Below are 22337 nucleotides of genomic sequence, written 5' to 3' on the forward strand. Positions count from 1 at the left end.
TTCAGAACTATTAAGTATCTACCCAAAAAACAAACTCAGTTCAGTTGAACCTCTTTTCAACCTAACCACTTCTTTCCTCCAAATCATTTTAAAATAAATTTCCTACCTACCATCACATTCAGGAAGACTTTGCTCCTTGGAGAGAGCGCTCATAAAGTCATCTAACTTCACCATTCCATTTCCTGTAAAATAAAGACTTTAGATCATGCATTCTTTATATTTTTGCATAAAAGGTAAATTCATAGTTTCATACAACTATGAAAAAAATTACTTCTTCACTTCATCATAATTCTATTTCTCCTTTCATATCCTGTCTCCCTAGATGAGTCTCTGAATTAGGTCAGTTCGTTTCATTTTGATAATTACTCAATAATTTTTAAATACCTATTATAAAGTCCAACGGACTGAGCTAGGTCCTCAATTTTTGATAGATATAGGAAAAAGGAAAGGTGACCATATAGATGGACCATGAGAAACTTAAGGAGTCTATTTCACACCATCATGAAAACCCAGTCAAAATGCTATCCATTAAGACACCTTGACAATACTGACCAATCCTGACAGACCCAAGTGTCCCCATTACTATCAGCTGATCCAATTAACTACCTATTTTTAGATATACACCCTCCACAGTGATCCTACCAATCCTGATAAGCAACATGAAAGGGCTCAATAATTTTAGTAGCACCTACACCTTAGGTTTTTTTTTTTTAATCTTCTTTCCCATTTGCCTTAGCTAAGAAATTTTCCTCAGGTTCTAAGAATTCATTTCTAACATATTCCCAAGTCAGTCTTTCCCCAAAATGTTGCCTCTGCCCTCTCCTCAGCTGAACTTCTGTTGTGGATGGGTCTTACTTAATGATAAAACAACTTCTCCAATACAAAAGCTCTTCCTGGAAACTTAAAATCTGCCTTGAACTTAGGCTGGTGACTGGGATATGCTATTTAACATCTAGATGCTAATCATCTGCCTTGATTGGTTAAGTACCATTAGCCCTAAATTCCTAGTTGTAGCACTTCCTTACCATTTTGGAATCTCCGGTTATTTCTTCTTGGATGCTTAGGCTATTTGCTCAGAGATTTTTGTACCCCTTGGATTTTGTGCTCTTATTGCCTGAACCTCCCTACAACTGGGCCAGCCTTTCCAGTACCTGTCCCATACGGGAAGGCATAGCTAGGGATAGTGATAGAGTGTTACATAACAATTCTGAGATATAAAAGGCCTAGTCCCTCCAAACCAATGCATTAGGGTAGATTTTCCAGGAATTTTTTTTTCCACTTTCCATTTTTATATCTGTTCTTTTAGAATCTTCTTTAGCATGGCCCATTCTATTCCATTCCTAGTTGAGAATTTACTCCATCATTTAATACTATCCCATAAAAGTATCTAATTTTTTCAAAAAGTTTGGTATTATCAGTCTCACCATTTTGAGTAGTCTTTGCCACAATCTCCTTGAACTCTTTGTCTGATAAAGTAACTCCTATTGAAGGCAAAATGGATTGAAGTTTTTCTGCAGCAATGTAATTTTCTTGGAGTTTATTGATAGCTTCACAGATGTTTTGTAAATATACAAAATGTAGAAGACTATTCAGCCACAGAATTTATGTGTCTTAAGCAATAATTAGCACCCAAAGTCTTTAGCAATTAGAAAACAAGTTTTATCTAATTATTATTACCTCATATGACTGCTTTTTTCTTCATATTTCTGTTGTAGCTTACATTATACCTAAATATTTCCCATATAGCTCAAACAGAAAACAATCTTGAAGTTCTATAAATGTTTATAAACTACTTGTTTGGAGGAACAGCCTGTTCCAGTGACCCAGCCAATGCTGCTTGGTTCTGATTAAAATATAATGAACGAGTTCAAGAGATCACAACAACAAAGTGTTTTGTTTAAATTCCAGGATTCCAAGCAAACAATGAGAGTTCTTCCCCTTCCCATCATTTCAGGCTACATGTTTTCAGTTCACAATCTTCAAAATCATAAAATCTTAGCAGTAGATACGCATGGCCGTCGTGAGTCCCCTAATATCATGCACTGAGATAGGCATAGTATCACTTCTCTGTAATTCCCACCAAAAATGCATAACCTGAACTTATGAAGAAATATAAGGAAAACCCAAAATGAGGGACATTTTACAAATTAACTAGTCAATACTCTTCGAAAGTGTCATGGTCATGAAACTATCCTAGATCAGAGGAGACTAAGGGACACATGACAACTGAATGTAATGTGTGATCCTAGATGAGACCTTGAACCAGGAAAAATACATTTATGGACCAATTGAAAAAAATTGAATAAGGTCTTCAGAATAGTAAATAATATTGTATCAGTGTCAAATTCCTGATTTAGTTCACTGTACTGTGATTACACAAGATCTTAATACCTGGGAAAATGAGATGAAGAGTATATAGAAATGTCTTTCCCTTTGTGTAATTCTTATGATTTAAAAATTATCATAACATGAAAAGTTAAAAATGTTTTTAAAATGTATATCAAATGACAGTCACATTTCAGAAATGTTCAATTACCATCAATTTATCTTGAGAAGTTATACCAGATAAACTATTTCACACTTCTCTTTACAAAGAATATTAAGTATGGCAAAGGTTGGCGACACCAGCAAGATAGATAAGCACTTTCTTCCACAGGCTTCTTCTACCCATGGGCTAAATGCCTACTATTCCACTGTTCCTTTAACAAGTGTTTTAATCTTACTGGAATATAAAGAACTCAGAATTAGGAATGAGGCACAGAGTAATAGTAGTGTATCAGTAAAGGAATCAGAAAGAACATTGTTGTGCCTCCTTAAAAGAGCACATTTTCTGTTCAACTGAGTTGTTTAAAATTTGTATTACTGCGTAAGAACCACTAGTATTTCACTAAGCACTCATTTTAACAATTACCTTCAATATTAAATGCAATAAAAAGATAAGTTTCTTTCAAGAAAATAAACAACTTAAGTAACTTCAGCCAAGGACTATAGGAAGGAGTATTTAATTAAGTTCCACACACAGGACTTCTGTGATAGAGGTACCACGGAAGGAGGAAACTATATATTGGTTGGAAAACCTTGCTCATCTTTGAGAAAGACCATAAAGCCCTGGGGACCCAAACTGTAAAATAGTAGTTATTTTATCTTTCTTCATATTCCCATGTCCAAAAGAGATGATATCTGAAGCATTATCATATCATATTAGATATGGATATCATATATTTAAATTATGGGACCTGAACAAAAATTTCACATAGACTCCTTACATATTTAGTTTAAAAATTATAAAATAAGCATTTCCAAAAGAAAACAGGCCCTCTATTTCTAGGGAACTTGAGTGAGTTGAATTAATCTCTGAATAAACTTCTTGGTCAAAGTTAGGCATCTGAAAAAGGGAACACAACCATCTAAAAAGGCACAACTTAAAACCACTGTGTTGTATACACTGATCTATATACCAGAAGTGGTGATTACTCAATAGCACTGACAAATGAAATGCAAACAACTGTCTAATCAATGGTTAATTCAGCTTGTTTCTGTGATGACTCAAGAACTCAAGGGCCTATATTTTGACTTACATATATGATACTGACCCAGAGCATTCACTGCAATCTTTTCTTTCGACGAAACCTGTTTTAGGGGGCTGGAATGCCTTCTCACAGCTGGCTTCTGAAGTTTGGGGATACTAAAATTATCACTTTTACCCAGAGACTTTTTGAGGCTTGTAATGCTCTTCAAGCTATGTGACGTAGACTTTGAGTCATGAATTTCAATCTTCTCTGAACTTTTCTTAAAGTTTATGCCATCCTTTGAATATGGTTCCCAGAATCCTGTATCACTGCTATCAACCCCATTTAGGAATTTTTTTATTTGCAAAGGATTTTTTGATCTTTTAAGTTCAAGGTAATCATTATCCTCCATAATTTTATGATATTGGAGGTGTTTTCCATTTAACTTTGGGAATAATGATGGTTCACGTAGTCTGGAAGAGAAACTGCTTTTCATCCTATACTGTGGATAACATTCTGATATATTTGATAACTTTCTGTTTGAAGTAGATTCATCCAAGGCTGATGATTCCATAACTGCTAAGCAAGAGAAACATATTTAATTATTCTATTTACCTGTACCATTTGTAATAGTTTTTAAAAAGTAACAACTAAGTCCTCATGAAAACTATTCAAGAAATTATCAATTACTTAAATAAACAAAGTTTAAAAACTTAAATAAGGTTAATATGTTGAAAAACTAACAGAGCTGATAACTAAGACTGAAATATTAACTAGGTTAAATATAATCTTCTGGTTTAATATATTTAAATTCTTTTATCCAAAGCTATTTGAAGTTACACCAAATCAAAAGTGATAGCCTACTGAAGGTTGTAGTTCTCATTCCCCACTCTGCCAATTTTGAAAGATTATAGGCTAAATATGCCAATACAGCTACAAATCCCTTAGTTATGAGCATACTGAAGTATAAGGAAGTTGGAGTGGGGAAATTTTTATTTATAAAATCAGAATACAGGGCACCTGGGTGGCTCAGTTCGTTGGGCATCCCACTTCGGCTCGGGTCATGATCTCACTGCTCATGGGTTTGAGCCCCACATTGGGCTCTGTGCTGACATCTCAGAGCCTGGAGCCTGCTTCAGATTCTGTCTCCCTCACTCTCTGCCCCTCCCCCACTCACGTTCTGTCTCCCTCTCTCTCAAAAATAAACATTAAAAAAATTGTTTTTAATTTAACATCAGAATACAAATATTTACTCTCCTAAAGATTCTCAGTACTTGTGGGAAAAAATAGTTTGTATATAAAATAACCTCTTCAGAAAAATATTAATACAATGTCCCACTAGGGCTTCCTTTATAAAATTCATCTGATGGCTCAGAATAGTACCTTACATTTGAATAACACATTTTAAAGTATTTCAAATGTTATAATACTTGATTTTATGATAGACTATTATTCTCCTCTTAGAAGTTTAAAATATGTTTGATCATTGAGGGCAAAACTTATAAAACATTGTCTGAAGTTTTCAGTGTGTATAGTGGTAATACATAATAAAATTACAGCTTAACAGAGGGAGGGTAAAAAGATCTATATAAGGGTAAAACTTCTATATTCCACTTGAAGTGGTAAAATATTTATTTTAGTATACTAGAAAAGGTTAAGTATGTATACTATAATCCTTAAAACAACCACTGGAAAAATACAGAGATATAGTGAAAATACATATAGAATAAATTCACATACTAAAAAAATGCTCCCCAAAAAAGAAGGGAGAAAATGGTTGAAAAACAGAGGAAAAAATAGAAAACAAATAATAATATGGTACACCTGGTCTGAATGTATAAGTAATTACATTACATATGATCTAAACACTCCAATTAAAATACAGGAATTATACAAATAAATACAAAAAACATCACCCAACTCTGTGTGGTTTACAAAATACTTCCAAACTGGTGATATAAGAAGGTTAAAAGTAAAAGGATGGAAAATACTTACCATCTAAGCACTAATCAAAAGAAAACTGGAGTTATATTAGAATCAGAAAAAGTAAACTTGAGAGAAAAGAAAATTACCAGTGATCACATACATATTGCATAATGATAAAAGAATCAGCTCACTAGAACTATTCTAAATGTGAATTCACCTAGCAACAGAGATTCAAAATGCATGAACCAAAACCTGAAAAAACTGAAAGGAGAAATAGACAAATCTACAATTATATTTGGAGACAATGTTCCTTTCTCTATAACAGAACTAGTAAAAAAAATCAGCAAAGATTCAGAAGAACATGAATTATTATGCATGGGAGTGGGTATGTGATTATTAGTAATATCTATGTCAGAAAAGAAAAATTAATGAAAAAACTTCCACATCAAAGACAAAATTAGAATTCAAAATAAAGTTTGAAACGTTCAGGTAATAATAGCAAATTGAACAGCCTTCAAACACTCCATTTCAACTAAGGAATTTTGGGGATGCCTGGGTGGCCCAGTCAGTTAGGTGTCCAACTTTAGCTCAGGCCATGACCTCGCAGTTTGTGAGTTGGAGCCCCACATCAGGCTCTGTACTAACAGCTTGAAGCCTGGAGCCTGCTTTGGATTCTGTGTCTTCCCCTCTCTCTGCCCTCCCCGGCTCTCTTTCTCTCTCTCTCTCTCTCTCTCTCTCTCTCTCTCAAAAATAAACTAAAGGAATTTTTAAAACATCACAAATCCATAATAACAAAAAGAAGAGGAAAAGAAACTACTACAATTAAACTTTGGAATCTGGAAAGCTGATGAACTTAGTAGACCTGAAAAGGCTGAACCATAAGGCAGAATGGGGAAAGCCAAGAAGCAACCCAATTCATAACACAAAAACTCCAAAAGCTCATAAATTAGTAGCATTTAGGTATCTCTAAAAGTGAGGGTAAGAGTGAAGCTAAAAAGAAAGAACTGGTTAAAATCCCTTTAAGTAGTAATTTGATACCTAGGGTCTCTTCACACGGCCAGATATTCACTTTTATCCACTGGGCACAGCCAGTTATTGATCTTCTCCTACTCCAGCAGGAAAGTGACAATTCATCAGAAAGGGTTAAACACAAGGTCTCTGGATTATGGAATACTAAACACAATAGAGGGTAGGAGTATTACCTGCAAAACTCGGAGGGAGGCTTACACTGAATAATGGGAACTTCAGTCTTTCGTCTTATTTAACACCTGGAATTCTATGAAGCAAGGCTATACCTCCAGGAAGGATATTCAAAGTTTCTTTGAACACTCTGACCATCTCAAAAGGAAATATACCCTAAAGACAGTCATATTAAGGGTTTTCCAGGCAAATAGCCCAGCCAGACCACCCAATAGCAGGGTTTCTCAATCTCAGCAGTACTGGCATTTTGAGACAGATACTTCTTTATTGAGAGAGCTGTCCTGTGTATTGTAGGATACTCAGAAGCATCCCTGGCCTCTCACCACTTGATGCCAGTAATACAGATTGTGATGACCAAAAATGTCTCCAAATGTTTCCAAATGTTCTTCCTGGGGGAAGGGGAAGTTCGGGGCGGGGGGCGGGGGAAATCTCCAAGTCATCTCTGGTTAAGAATCATTATCCTACAGCTCATAATCAGCTAGTTTTGCCCTCAGTCTCAGAGCTTCCAAATAGCTTTTGAGTTCACCATTCTCAAATATGAGTAGACAACCAAAGATCACCAGACATTTGAGGAACACTTCTAAAATGAAAAACAAACAGAAAAAAATACCTTGGAGGAGACAGAATATGAATGAAAAAGGAAATCTCAAAAGCATTGCAACAGAAGTTCTTAGTTGCAACAGAAGATATTGTTTGTGGAACAATAGAAATGCCCATGAAATAAGAGGAGGATATTATAATAAAATAACAGAGGGGAAAGAAATTATTAGAAATTTAAAAGTACAAATGAAAAATTAAATAGAAGCATTGGAAGATAAATTTAAGGAACTCTCTCAGAAAACATAACAAAGAGTGGCACCTGGGTGGCTCAGTCAGTTAAGCGTCCGACTCTTGTTTTCGGCCCAGGTCATGATCTCACAGTCGTGAGACTGAGCCCTATGTTGGGTTCTGCGCTGGGTGTGGAGCCTGCTTAAGATTCCCTCTCCCTCTCCCTTTGCCCCTCTTCCACTCTCACTCATGTAATAAATATAAATAAATAAATAATAAATAAATAAAGCATAACAAAGAGATAAGAGAAAAAGTTTAAAAAAAAAGGAATCATCCCATTATGTCACATATCCAAATATCAAGAGTTCCACAGAGACAGAAAAAATAGAGGAAAGGAAATCATCAACAAATTATTTTAATTTTCCAGAATCAAAGGACGCTGTATTCAGCACAATCGTTACAAAGAAACTTCTTTCAAGGAGACTTTCAGAAGACTAGAAAATATCCTATATGCTTGAAAAAAAAAAAATCAGTGTCAAAGTCAAGAGTCAGAAAATTTTGCACTTCAATGGCAATACTGAAAAGTAGAAAACATAGAAAATTATTTACAATCTAGAATTCTGTACCCAAACTATCAATAAAATATGAAGACAGAATCTGTCATAGGAGGAGAGAAGTGAAAAGTCTCCAGCATGTTAATGAAGAAACATCTCAAGATGACAGTTGCACACAAAATGTAGAGGGCAACAAATTCATACTGAAGAACATCAAAATACTCTAAAGAAGATTTCTTCAAGAAGACAAAACTACTAGAATACCTTGTGCAGACAAACTTACGAAGAGGATATTTAGACAGTTGGCAGAGTCTAAGCTTCAATCAGTAATATATATACTTTTTTTTTAAACCAAGCAAATAAGTAAATAAGACAACTCAAAGAGGGAAAAATTGTACAGAAAGAGAAAGCAGCCACAAGATACTTACATGTGGCTCAGCAGTGAATAGTGTGTACATAAATATATTAACATAAATACAGAATTAAAACTTAATTACCCTATGACTATATTAGGAGGATGGATAGGTATGGGAAGTGGATGTGGTGGGGACAGGGAAAATGAAAGAGCTAAATCCTTATTTTTCATATTAAGGAGTTTACTAGGTCTACCCAAAATTTTAAAAAATCAACAAGAAGCAATACAAACATGTTATTTACAGTCATGAAAACAAATATCAGGTAATCAGCTAAAATGTTTGCCTCTGGAGAAACTGAGGAAAGGATCAGGCAAGAGGCTGCTCTATTTGTAGCAAGTTTATTAGAACTATATAATTCTTTTTTTTAATCTTTTTTAATCTTTATTTTTTTTTTTTTTTTTTTTTACATTTTTTTTTTATTTATTTTTGGGACAGAGAGAGACAGAGCATGAACGGGGGAGGGGCAGAGAGAGAGGGAGACACAGAATCGGAAACAGGCTCCAGGCTCCGAGCCATCAGCCCAGAGCCTGACGCGGGGCTCGAACTCACGGACCGCGAGATCGTGACCTGGCTGAAGTCGGACGCTTAACCGACTGCGCCACCCAGGCGCCCCAATCTTTATTTATTTTTGAGAGAGGCAGAGACAGACTGTGAGCAGGGGAGGAAGAGAGAGAGAGGGAGACACAGAATCCGAAGCAGGCTCCAGGCTCTGAGCTGTCAGCACAGAGCCCAATGCGGGGCTCGAACTCACGAACCGTGAGATCACGACCTGAGCTGAAGTCAGACACTCAACCAACTGAGCCAAATTGAGCTTAAAATTATACACATAGATAATCTTGACCAAAGGATGTCTGGACAGAGAAAGAAAAGGGAGTGACACCATGTGTAATAGGAAGAGATTTTTAAAAACATACTTAATGGAGAAAAACAAAACTAATCATGAATGATACTGAATAATATACTAAAAACAATTTTTAAAAAATGTTTTAATGTTTATTTTTGAGACAGACAAAGCACAAGCAGGGGAGGGTCAGAGAGAGAGAGGGAGACACAGAATCTGCAGCAGCCTCCAGGCTCTGAGCAGTCAGCACAGAGCCTGATGAGGGGCTCGAGCTCATGGACCATGAGATCATAACCTGAGCCGAATTTGGACATTTAACTGACTGAGCCACTCAGGCACCCCTATATTAAAAATTTTTAACTGTCAATGTGAGGATGTCAGAATGACCCACAAATTGCAAATTACATTTTTTTCTTAGTGTTATTATTTTGTTTTAAAGTTGAACTTCATGTTGCAAAATATTAAGGGAAAGATAAAAGAAAATTATGGTAGTTACATAATCAATACTGATTAGGTATATTTAGGATTTAAACTTTTATCTACCTAACTAAAGAGTTAGAGTAATGGGGGGGGAGGGTGCACACGGGTGGCTCAGTCGGTTAAGCGTCCGACTTCAGCTCAGGTCGTGATCTCGCAGTCTGTGAGTTAGAACCCCATGTTGGGCTCTGTGTTGACAGCTCAGAGTCTGGAGCCTGTTTTGGATTCTGTGTCTCCCCCTCTCTTTCTGCCCCTCCCCAGCTCACGCTCTGTCTCTGTTGCTCTCAAAAAATAAATAAAACATAAAAAAAAAATTTTAAAGAGTTAGAGTAATGGGGTCAGAGAAGGCTTTCAGAGTCCATATGATAAAACCTACAAATTAGGATTTAATTTAAAGGCAATTTATTTATAAATAATACTTGCTGTAGCAACAAGAGCTCACTTACAAAAATCTTCATACTGGTGCTGTAGTTCATCCAAAATAAATAGAATATCTCTAATATCCACCATGTGGTTACCTGTAATAGAAAGAGTAAGTTCAAGTACTGTTATTTCTTTTTTGAACACAAATCTAGTTTCCATCCCATTCTAATACAAAAACAACACAGAGATGTGTGAAAGTAGGAACAGAGGTTGTGAATAATATCTAGAATTGTTAGTAGCTCAGTACACACTGAAACATAAAAGACCATTATTTTCTTTTTCCCTTAATAAAAGAGTTTCCCATCAAAAGAAATTACTCACATTTTAAGCTCCACAGCTAGGTAATCAGGTTAATATTTCATTCATTTAACAAATAGTGTTTTGGGAATTTACTATAGGTAGAATTTCAAGTTTTGGCTCTTTTGTCTTTCTCACTGGATTGTGAGCTCTTCAAGAGTACAGGATGTCATTTGTTTCCCCAATGCCTAGCAAATTATATACTTCCTAGCACTTAAAAACTAATTTTTTTGAGGGGCACCTGAGTGGCTCAGTCAGTTGAGTGTTTGACTCTTGATTTGGGCTCAGGTCATGATCTCAGAGTTCATGGGTTCGAGCCCCACGTTGGGCTCTGCGCTGACAGTGCAGAGCCTGCTTGGGATTCTCTCTTTCCCTCTCTCTCTGCCTCTCTCCCACTTGCACTGTCTCTCTCTCAAAATAAATAAATAAACTTTAAAAAAATTATTTTTTAAAAATTATTTTTGATAAAACAGGGAGGGGGACAAAACATAAGAGACTTGTAAGTATGGAGAACAAATTGAGGGTTACTGGAGGGGTTGTGGGAGAGAGGGTGGGCTAAACGGGAAAGGGGCACTAAGGAATCTACTCCAGAAGTCCTTGTTGCACTATATACTAACTAATTTGGACGTAAATTTAAAAAAATAAAAAATTAAATTAAAAAAAATATTTTTGAATGAATAAATATACTAAAGGCTGTAAAGAATCATGCAATGTCTACATTGTGGATAGCAGTAAACCATTTACTTAGCGTCTTACACATGTACAGCACTCCCATAATTATAACTTCCTACCATTCCTGCCCTTGCCTCTGTCTAAAACCACTTTCCTTCTTGGACAGTATATGACAGAGAATGGGGTCAGAGACAGTGATCTTAAATAATGTTGTTCCAATTGGACACCCAATAGTTCTTGCCTCCGAATGTTTGACTTCGCTTGACATCCAAGGTGAGAAAGACCAGGTGTTGACTTACCTACTTATAAAAATACTAGGTTTGTTCTTCAGCCTATGCCTAAAAAAATCAACTATTCAGTTATAAGCATAAGCAAAGACCCTGAAAAGAAGAGGCCAGTTTTTAATGTGCCTTTTGAGTCAAAGAATTATTATATACACTATGGTTTTGGTGTTGGGTAAGTGTGATTCATTCTGCTTCTTTGAAAATTGGTAAGCTATGTCAGGTCCAGGACTTTAAATCACTGCAAAGCAAGTAAGTATTTGACCCAACCAAAGAAGTGCTAGACCAATTGATGTTAAGTTGTCTTCTGATTAGAACTGCTTCTTACATTCTGGGTTGTTTTTTTTTTTAATTATTTTTAATGTTTATTTATTTTTGAGAGAGACAGAGACAGAATGCAAGTGGGTTGGGGCAGAGAGAGAGGGAGACACAGAATCTGAAGCAAGTTCCAGGCTCTGAGCTGTCAGCACAGAACCTGACGTGGGGCTTGAACTCACTAGCCACGAGATCATGACCTGAGCCGAAGTTGGACGCTTAACTGACTGAGCCACCCAGGCGCCACTCTTACATTCTGTTTTTTTATTTTCTTGGTATTTATTCTCATTCTGTTCTTGATTGTGGTTCTAACACCCCAGTGAACTTCTGGAACTTCTGTAGAGTCCATATCCCAAGTTCTTAGATCAAAGCATAAGTCCTAAAATAATTCAAGGCTTCAGCCCTCAAACTCCTGAATTTGATCAGTGAAAAGTATTCTGTTGCATCATCCATAAATTAATCCAATGGAGAAGGCTGTATTGTTTATATCTGGTCTCTACTTAAAGAACTCCCCTTTCTGGAAAGAGGTCCAACATTGACCAGTGAGCATGCAGTAGCCAACCATTTATAGATTTACTAGCTCTCGCTCAAATTTATTCCTTCTTCTATGCAATGACAAATACTTCTCACACACCTCTAAGGCAAATACTACCCATTTATATAGTCTCTGGTGGCCAAATAAGCATTACAGAATCTTAAATTACTATTTTGACCCCTATCTAGCTTATCAAAACCTCAATGAATAATTCCTGGTTGAGACTGAGATAATCAGTACAGTTACAGGTAGCATTTACTTCATAAGAGAAGTTCAAAACAGCTTCCCACTCTTACATTTGTCCTTCTGGAGGAAGCTCATATTGGAACTTTCCTTTCCATTCAACCTGGAAAATGTAACTATCTAATGTGAAAAAAAAGTATCCTAATCATCAAAGTCATATTCAAGGCAACACTACTTTGAAGGTGTAAAATGACTATTAACACATTTCCATAATCTCCACAATAGCTCCACAATATCAAAGACCTTCTCATCAAAAATCGTGCTAGTTACTACTTTTCACCCAGTTCAATTACTAGATCGGTAAATACCACGAGAGAAAAAACTACTGCACCAATATCCTATCTCAGAAACCAAACTACCAGAACTGTCATCAACTGATTTTCCATATTCCTCTTGCCAGATCTTAATGAAGCAAATGCTTGTTGGACTTCCTTGCAAATTCCAGCGGCATTCCTCTTCATCATGCATACTCATGAAGATATTCTCCATGTATCAGTATTGCTCCAAAAAACCAAACCAAATATAGAAACAAGATGTTAAAACAGTACCTATACCAGAGTGCTATGGCTTCTACTAGCAGGATAACTGACTTATATCACTCCTTACTTCAAAATTCTGTTACAGAAGAATCCATATCTCCTACCGGGGTAACCCAAAACTTTTGGCATTCTGAGGGTGTCCTTTCCTTTAATGTTTAAGTAAAATAGCCCCGACCCCACACCATACATTATATGAACAGCAATCAATACTCCCTCCAAAATTTGAGGATTCCTGAGTGTTTTATACTCTGGTGGTTGATTTTCGTTTTGTTTTCTATTCCCGTGGACTCCTGATCTCTCTCACATTATCACATCCTATAGGTGCTATCTTCTCTCCACCCCAAGCCTACCTAACACAGAACCTACAGACCTTTTTCCTTTAAATCCACCCACCACATGACTAACACAAGGCTATTGTATATAACCAACTCTTACTAGATAACTTGAAATTAATGAGAGTAAGGGATTTCTTTATAGCACAGCAAGCACTACAGAGTATCGTCCTAGAGTTCTACAGCCACTCTCTATTGATTGCTAGACCCCCATCCAATCTTAGGTTCCCTCAGTGTTCCTCTTCCAGCTGCCTATTAGCCACTGTTGTATTCTAAGTTCCTGTTGTTTTCTTATATAGAGTACTTTACCTTACCTTTTTGCTCAAACTAGGTATCTCCCAATAGGCTTTAGCTCTCATAATCAAACATACCTGTTAAAATGATTTTCCTAGTCAAAAGACAAGGACGTCCCCTTCATAAGAGAAGTTCAAAACAGCTTCCCACTCTTACATTTGTCCTTCTGGAGGAAGCTCATATTGGAACTTTCTTATATAGAGTATATAACTTTCTTATATAGAGTACTTTACCCTACCTTTTTGGAATTTTACCTTAAGTCACAACCAGGTTATTAAAAATGACAAAATGAAAAAATCTTATTCTCTCTGGTTGGAGGAGATGGAGTGAAGGGTGAGACTTATTAATTCATTCAACATATATTTGTTGAGCAGTTAATATGTGCCACAAGCACTGTATGGAGTACTGAGGATACAATATTGAGCAAAAGTACACATAATATCTGCTTTCTTGGTATTTAGTCTTATTTGAGATACAGATCTTCACAAAACAATAAGAAATAGGGGTACCTGGGTGGCTCAGTCGGTTGGGCGTCTGATTTTGGCTCAGGTCGTGATCTCGTGGTTTGTGAGTTCGAGCCCCGCATTGGGCTCTGTGCTGACAGCTCAGAGCCTGGACCTTGCTTCAGATTCTGTGTCTTCCTCTCTCTCCCTGCCTCTCCCTCACTCACACTCTGTTTCTCTATCTCTCTTAAAAATAAACAATGAAAAAAATTTTTAAAAATATAAGAAATAAAAATTGCAACTGTGATTAGTGCTGTGAGAGTGCATGAGAACTTGACCTAGTCAGAAAAGTCATGGAAGCATCCTTAAAATATAGAGTTGAGTTTAGATCCAAAGTATGAGTCGTAATTCACTAGGAGGGAAAGAATACTCCAGGAAAAGAAAAGAATATATGTAAAGGCTATGGCAGGAGGAAGCCTGGTATATAACTGAAACTCTAAGAAGGCACAGTAAGCAAAGCAGAATGTGGTCTGAGATGACGCTGGAGATCTAAGGTAAAGGCCAGACATTGCACGTCCTTGTACGTGACCTTAAAGGGCTCTTCATCCCAAGAAGTATTATTAGAGTTTATGCAAGGAGGTAACATGATCAGATGTGTGGGGTTTTTTTATTTTTTTATTATGTTTATTTATTTTTGAGAGGGGAGGTGGGGCAGAGAGAGAGAGGGAGACAGAATCCGAAGCAGGCTCCAGGCTTCGAACTGTCAACACAGAGCCCAACATGGGGCTTGAAACCACAAGCCTGAGATCATAACTTGAGCCAAAGTCGGACACTTAACTGACTGAGCCACCCAGGCACCCCACAGATGTGTGTTTTGAAAAGATCATTCTGGCCATAGTTTTAAGGGGGATAAGACTGGGTGTGGGTGGGGGCACCTGGGTGGCTCAGTCGGTTGAGCATCCGACTTCGGCTCAGGTCATGATCTCACAGCTCGTGAGTTCGAGCCCCCCGTTGGGCTCTGTGCTGGCAGCTCAGAGCCTGGAGACTGCTTTGGATTCTCCCTCTCTCTCTGCCCCTAACCCACTTGCATTCTGTCTCTCTCTCTCTCTCTCTCTCAAAAATAAACAACATTAAAAAAAAAAAAAAAAGACTGGATGTGGGTGGACTTGTTAGGATGAACAGTGATGGTCCTAAGGAAAAATTATGGTAACTTGGACTAAGGAAATGGTGGAAAATAGAGAGATTTAAGAGATATCTAGAAGTTTAAAATAATAGTAATTCACAACGGTTGCATGAGGAGAACAGAGAAAACAGAGTTGTCAAGGATAATTCCCAGGTTTCTGCTTCCTATTTCTTGAGACTATTCTAGTGCCAAAAGGTTCTATTTAATTCCTACAACAATCTATGAAATCAGCATAATTTTTCAGTTTAGCTCCCCAAGCACAAAGCCTGGAAATCCAGACCAGAATTCCATAAGCCAAAAAAAGAAAAAAAAAAAAAAAGCCACAGTGGTTTCATATGTAATTTCTGTTGCTTCTGGTAGAGCATGCCCTAAAGGCTATTTAATAATATGACTTGAGATTAAGCTTTAAAATCCCTATTTTATGGGCATCTTTATGCTCCAGAACATCCCTCCACTTATGTCTATCAACCCAGAACTCACCATAAATGACTACCTACTAAAATCCATGCAGCCTGGTTCTATCTTCACACTACATCCCAGCCACCAAAGACCCCCTAAAAGCCACCACTGACAAATGACAAAAACCTGTGGAAGCCCATGGAAAAGGATGCCATGTCTGATAATGTTCCTGCCATATTTACACAAACTGTTCCCTCAGTCTAAAATGTCTTTCTCATTCTTCATTACCACCTTCAACCAACTAACCCCTATTGATCCTTCAAGATTTAGCTCAGACATCACATTCTCTGATTATCTTTCCCTGGTGTTTCCAGTATACATTTGCAGCCTAACTACATTCTGTAACAGTATTTGCTATATACAACATTAAATTTTCATTTTATTTGACTCTTTCCACACTAGAATGTGAACTCCTTTGGAAAAAGAAATGTGTTCTATTCATCTCTGTATCACCTTGCATAGTTCCAAGCACAGTAGATATTAAATGACTGACTCATTAAATACATGGATAATCAATGAATCAATCATTTATCAATCCATTATTATCAGACACCCCTGGTGACATATAAACATGTAATACAAAACATCTGCTAAATATATTCATAATGGTTTTTTAAAAATCTACATTTTGCAAAGAGTAACTGAATAGCATGAGAAAATTGTGTAATCAAAGCTATCTAATAAAGTTAAAAATTCAAGAAATTTAGGTCTCCTAATTTGTGAAGCCAATGCCCTTGACATTAAAGAAACCATCTCTCCACAAACAAGAAATGGAAAAGAGAGGAAAGTTTGAAAAGAAAATAAATACATTTTTCTCTTAGATTTTTATCAAACATACCAAAATCTAATAATTTTAGAAATTTCTCATTTAATTTTTCTAGACCATCTCTTACCACAGACACCAGTAAGCAACGTTGATAGGTGGCAAGAGGTTAAGAATCAAGAAGGAGATAAAGGATGAATCAGAGCACTGATATCCAAGAAAGATATATTTACATAGTAATTCAAATAACTCACTGTCTATACTAGCATGTTTTATCACTTCCTGAAAAGTTTCAGGAATTACAGGAATATCCATGCTATCCAAAACAGCAGCCAGTTCATCAGTCGCAACTCGACCACTTTTTATCCTACAGAAAATCTTCAAGGCATTCTGGAATGCTGCAAAAATATAATAAACAAAGAAGTTATTTTATCATGAGAATCAACAGCTTTTCTTGGAGGGGCTGATTTTGTGTCAACAGCCTACCAGGGTACAATACCTTTACATAGGCATAGTGTTTTCTAAAAATTTACCTGCAAGTAGGCATTTGCCCAATTCCATTTGCCCAGTTTATATTAGGACCACATTCCTAATATAAAATGTAATTTTTGCTATTATCACTATTGGTATAATATTAGCAAAGATAGGTGGTATTTATTGAATGCTATCTATATGCCAAACATTGTGCTAAAAGCTATAGGCATCGTGCTAAAAAGCTCTGGATTATCTGATTATTCTGTATTCACCGCTTAGTTAAGCCTTGTAACTAAAATAATTTCATATCTATCAGTGGTATAATCTATAATAGCAAGGCAGCTTAATCTAAGATTTGAGGGCATCATTGTTTTAAAATGTAATTTAGAAAAAATAGTGTAAAAGAAAGAACAGAATAGATGCAAAATTTCTCTTCAGATTTTTTATATTACAAAGAGTTTAGCAATGGTTTAACCACTATTTAAAGGTCTTCTATTTCTCCACAGAAACTTCATTTTCTTATGCTAACAGTCCTTAACATCAAAAATGAATTGGAAAGATTTGCAACAATATGGATAGAACTAGAGTGTATTGTGTAAGTGAAATAAGTCAGTTAGAAGAAGACAAATATGTTTTCACTCATATATGGAATTTAAAAAACACAACAGATGAACATAGGGGAAGGAAAGGAAAAATAAGATAAAAACAATAAGAGACTCTTAAATACAGAGAACAAACTGAGGGTTGCTGGAGCGGAGGTGGATGGGGGATGGGCTAAATGGGTGAGGGGTATTAAGGAGGGCACCTGTTGGGATGAGCACTGGGTATTATATGTAAGTGATGAATCAGTGGGTTCTACTCCTGAAACCAATACAACACTGTATGTTAACTAATTTGACTTTAAATAAATAATTTTTTAAAAATGAATTGGAAAGAACACAGTTAAATGAAAATATTCATATTAATGAGAGAATTTTCCCTAAACAGATGTCCTCCTTAAAATCTAAACAGATTGATACCTGTGTCCTAATGCTAAATTTAAGTGATCCTCAGACTACCGCACCCCTTAATTTGATAAGGAAACACAATTCCCATAAACAACTTCAGAGAGCGAATCACTTTTTGTCAGACTACATTTTCTCGGAATTCAGGATATAACAAGCCTAGTGATCCACAAGTTCTTAGATTTGCACAGTCATGGAGGAAGAACTGGGCATTATTCACTCATCCAACCAACCAGTTGTTATTGACCAGGCGAGCAAAAGTAGCAGAGGAAGGACCTCTGAGAATCCTCTCCTCCATAAAAGCTGTGAGAACACGGACGCAAACTGTCAGAATCAACTTTTTTCAAAACTCTGGCTATAAATCAAAGGTTTAGAGTAATCCAAAGAGTGTTTTCTTTCAGAAAAACGGCTGAACCTCAGTAATAGTGAGCTTTGTGGCATTTTAGCTTGCCATTATTCCCATCTTACCATCCCAGCTTCCCAGGAGCCTTGAAAACTAAGAGCCTACCCTCATGATGAAAAACAGCAGCCTGACAGCCAATGGAGAAGAATGAGTTTGGAACTTCTTCAAAGCCCCATTCTCTAAGAACTGTCATTATTAGACCTGTCTTGTGGCTCCCTGGAAGACCCTACTTGCCAAGCTGCCTTATTTGACCGGACTCAAAGCTTGCCCAAGGCAAAGAGCCTTTTCCCTGGAAGTACTCCTCAAACACAATCAGAGGCAATTAGTTAACATTATAACTGTCTGAAGTGGTGGGTAATCATTGGAGCAAGCACTGGATGTTACATGTGAATGATGAAGCACTAAATTCCACTCCTGAAACCAGTATTATACTATATACTAACTAATTAGTTTAAGTAAAAACTTGAGACAAATGAACAAAAACCAGTCAGATTCAGGAGCCCTGCTCTTAAATGCTATTGCTGCTCTTCCAATGACATACTAATATTTTTTAGGATTAAAAAAAAATTTTTTTTTGGAGAGAGAGAGAGAACAGGGGAGAGGGGCAGAGGGAGGGAGGGAGGGAGGGAGAGAGAGAGAGACAGAGAGAGAAAGAGACAGAGAGAGAATCCCAAGCAGGCTCCATGCTTAATGTGGAGCTTGACTTGGGGCTTGATCCCACAACCCTGGGATTGTGACCTGAGCCAAAATCAAGAGTTAGATACTCCACTGACTAAGCCACCCAGGGGCCCCAACCCACTGATTTTTAAAAATCAAATAAACCCACAACTGTACAAAGAAGAAAGATAAAAGCAACACAAATTTCCCAACCAGGGCATGCAAAAAATGATGCATTTTGATTAATATCCTACTTGGATACCCTTCTATGTCTCTTTACGTTCATCAACGATTGTGAACATTTCACTCAATTAAAACAGTAAATATAGTATACTGCCTTTTCACTAAAAATATGCCATGGACCTATTTACAAGTCAATAAATGTAGATTCATGCCATTAAAAAAAAAACAATTGGGGCAAATAATAGGCCAGCAAACAAGCTTAAAAGGAAAATCTGGGAAATGAGACGTCTGTAGAGGCCTTTGAAAAGTTCCAACATATTCCTGAGCATCTAGATGGCCACACACATAAACAGGTCTGTACCCAGGAATACCAGAGTAGGTTCTGAACTCTCAGGTCTGGCTTACGTTAAGGATATACACACGCTGGAAGTGAAGGCTAAGGAAGAGTTGAAAACTATCTGTCTAAGTGTTGAAGGCATGCCCCAATGCACACATAGGGTCCCTCTGGTTCTCCTCTACCTAATAACTGGCAATTAATTTTGCCTTGAAAGGAACTTAAGGACACAAGCACACATATATAAACTATAATGTGAAAATAAATATGTATAAAATATAAAATATAAGAAAAGATATTCATTGTGAAAGTGTCTATAATAGGAAGATAATTAGAATCAATAAAGGATTAGTTAAATAAATTATAGTACATCTACATTTTTCAGACACCATGCAGCTATTAAAAAATAAAAGGATCGAGCACCTCAGTGGCTCAGTTGGTTAAGCATCCAACTATTTTGTCTCAGGTCATGACCTCATGGATTGTAAGATCAAGCCCCACATCAGGCTCTACACTGACAGCATGGAGCCTGCTTGGGATTCTATCTCCCTTACTTTCTGCCCTTCCCTCACTTGCTCTGTATCTCTCTCAAAATAAATAAAAATAAACTTAAAAACAATTTTTTTTAAGTAAAAGGCTGACCTACACTTACTGGCATGGGGAAAACTTTCCAAGACATATTACTCAGTTAAAAAAAAAATCATGCTAGACAACAAAGCACATAGCATGATCCCTTTCTCTTAAAGTACAAGATGATCATATTTTTCCCTTTTATTTTCTTAGGGTCTCTTGATTTCTAACTGTATGCTTGATCTTTTCACTTGCCTCTATAAGACCCAGGTACTCTAGTTCTCTTCTGCCTAGTAACTGATAACTCATTTTCTCTTACAAAATATGTAAATATATACATTCATAAATGCATATAATAAAAGATGCTAAAGTCAACATTAACTTTAATATAGGAAGGATTAAAGAGGGTATTTTACATTTATATACTATTATATTGCTTGGATATTTTACTAAAAATAGTGTATTTGAGAATTAGGCATACTGTTTTAAGAGGAAGCAAAGAAATTTGGCACTTCTTGGTTGGTCTCAGAACATTTGACCATAAATAATAAATAAGGTCAAAATAGAAAACCAGAACTTGAAAAACAAAGGAATACATGATAGCTCAACTGTGGCTCGACAAGCAGGCAGTACTTAGGTACCCAAACACACTTACAAATCTAGTCAAGAAAAAGCTATAACCTGAAAACCAAGTAGACAAAGAGGAAACCCAGTGCTATAGGAGTTAATCAAAATGCCAAGTAGGAAGAAATTCAAAGAGGGAAAGCAAGCCAAGCATCACATCTATATTGCTAATTGATGCATACGGTAATGTATTAAATAACATTCACTACATTAATGAATAAACATTAAAGAGTTTTTCTTGCCTCTTGCTTCTTATCCAGGTATATGAAGATTATCACATTCATATATCCTTGATGCCAAGAAAATACAGGCTGGTTGACAGAAATATATAATCCCAAGGACAGATCATAGGAATTTGATCTTGCCTAATGGCAAAACCAAGGAACTGGTTTTTGTTTTGATTTGTTTTAACCCAAAGAACTGTTAAAATTAGGTCACAAACCCTAGAGATCTCAGAATATTGGAAGCACTGTTTCTATCAGTAACATGAATATTTCTTCCAATCACTTTCTTTGCTATTTATAGGAGTGTAAACTAAAAGTTGTTAGGAGATCCATCAGTGTCGGAAATTTTTAGGGAGAAATACAAGCAGATTCCAAAGAGAGCAAAGAAAGTACTATTCACAATGGAGAAGAAAACAGATATGAGATTTCAAAGGGAAAAAAAGAAAAAAACACATGAACAAAGAAAGGCCTGGAAACAAGAATGAAATTGGCATGTATAGACATTTGTGTCTATAACTGGAGCATGGGGTTCTTGCCTGGAAAAGATTCTACCAAGAGGAAAGTGGCAAGAAAAATTATAAGGGGGTGAGGATGTCAAGCATAAGGGTTTGGACCACATTCATTTCATCACAGGAAAAGCATCTAAATTTTTGAGCAGGAGAATGATATGACAAAAATCGTGTGTTAAGAAAATCTAGCAGTTGCATGCAGGAATAAGTGGAGATTATGGATAGAAAATTAGGATACTAATTGGGGTGGACAGGTTTTTAGTGCCTTTTATGAAATAACTCGTGTCTAATTTTTCTCAACCTAGGCTACAGGGGAAAAAACTATGTAAGAGATCTGAAAAAAACATAAATTCATATAACCATCCCACCCTAAAATCAGTGACAATCAAAATCATTCTTTTCTGCAATTTTGAAGAATCGTTTTTTTTTTTTACCTGGATCCTGGGAGACCAAATAACAAACATCATTCACAGTCTTAAGGAAATGTGAAAAATCCAGCATTCCATTAACTATAATAATGGTTCAGAAACAGAAGGGAAAAAACTGCATTAGCAAACTCATTAAGAACATAAGATAAAAATGCAAACTAAAAATGTGAATAGAATTAACTGATAGTCTAGAGGAGCATTAACATTAAATATAGAATGTAAAAAGAAAACCTATCATAAAAACATAATTACACATTTTAATTATATAGTAAATAGTGCCCAGCAATAATCAAAATGATATAGATTAGAATTAAAATACTGCAATATTCTTTACTCAAAGCTCTAATTTTTATACTTGTCATTAGGTGCAAAAAAATCATGCAACTTGTCAATTTTACATATATAATGGTTTTACCTGAAAAGAATAGGACTGATTTCATTGTGTTCTAGCTAAGAC

General features: G+C 36.2%; 1 protein-coding gene across 9 annotated transcripts in view; it reads right to left on the bottom strand.

The window, feature by feature from the left end:
• The window catches only part of EFCAB13 (EF-hand calcium binding domain 13), a 185507-nt gene that overhangs the window by 120798 nt on the left and 42372 nt on the right, over nt 1-22337 (bottom strand). For 8 of the 9 annotated variants that reach the window (XM_058702937.1, XM_058702939.1, XM_058702941.1 and 5 more), the window contains 6 exons: nt 21887-21961; nt 16725-16868; nt 10138-10209; nt 3594-4088; nt 1425-1547; nt 111-182 (listed from right to left, as the gene is read on the bottom strand). In XM_058702937.1, coding sequence (XP_058558920.1) covers nt 111-182; nt 1425-1547; nt 3594-4088; nt 10138-10209; nt 16725-16868; nt 21887-21961 — 981 coding nt within the window. The remainder of the gene's footprint in view (nt 1-110; nt 183-1424; nt 1548-3593; nt 4089-10137; nt 10210-16724; nt 16869-21886; nt 21962-22337) is intronic. The other variant, XM_058702938.1, reaches the window with a different exon arrangement.

The sequence above is a fragment of the Neofelis nebulosa genome, chromosome 16 (assembly GCF_028018385.1).
Source record: "Neofelis nebulosa isolate mNeoNeb1 chromosome 16, mNeoNeb1.pri, whole genome shotgun sequence".
In the NCBI taxonomy this organism is placed as follows: Eukaryota; Metazoa; Chordata; class Mammalia; order Carnivora; family Felidae; genus Neofelis; species Neofelis nebulosa.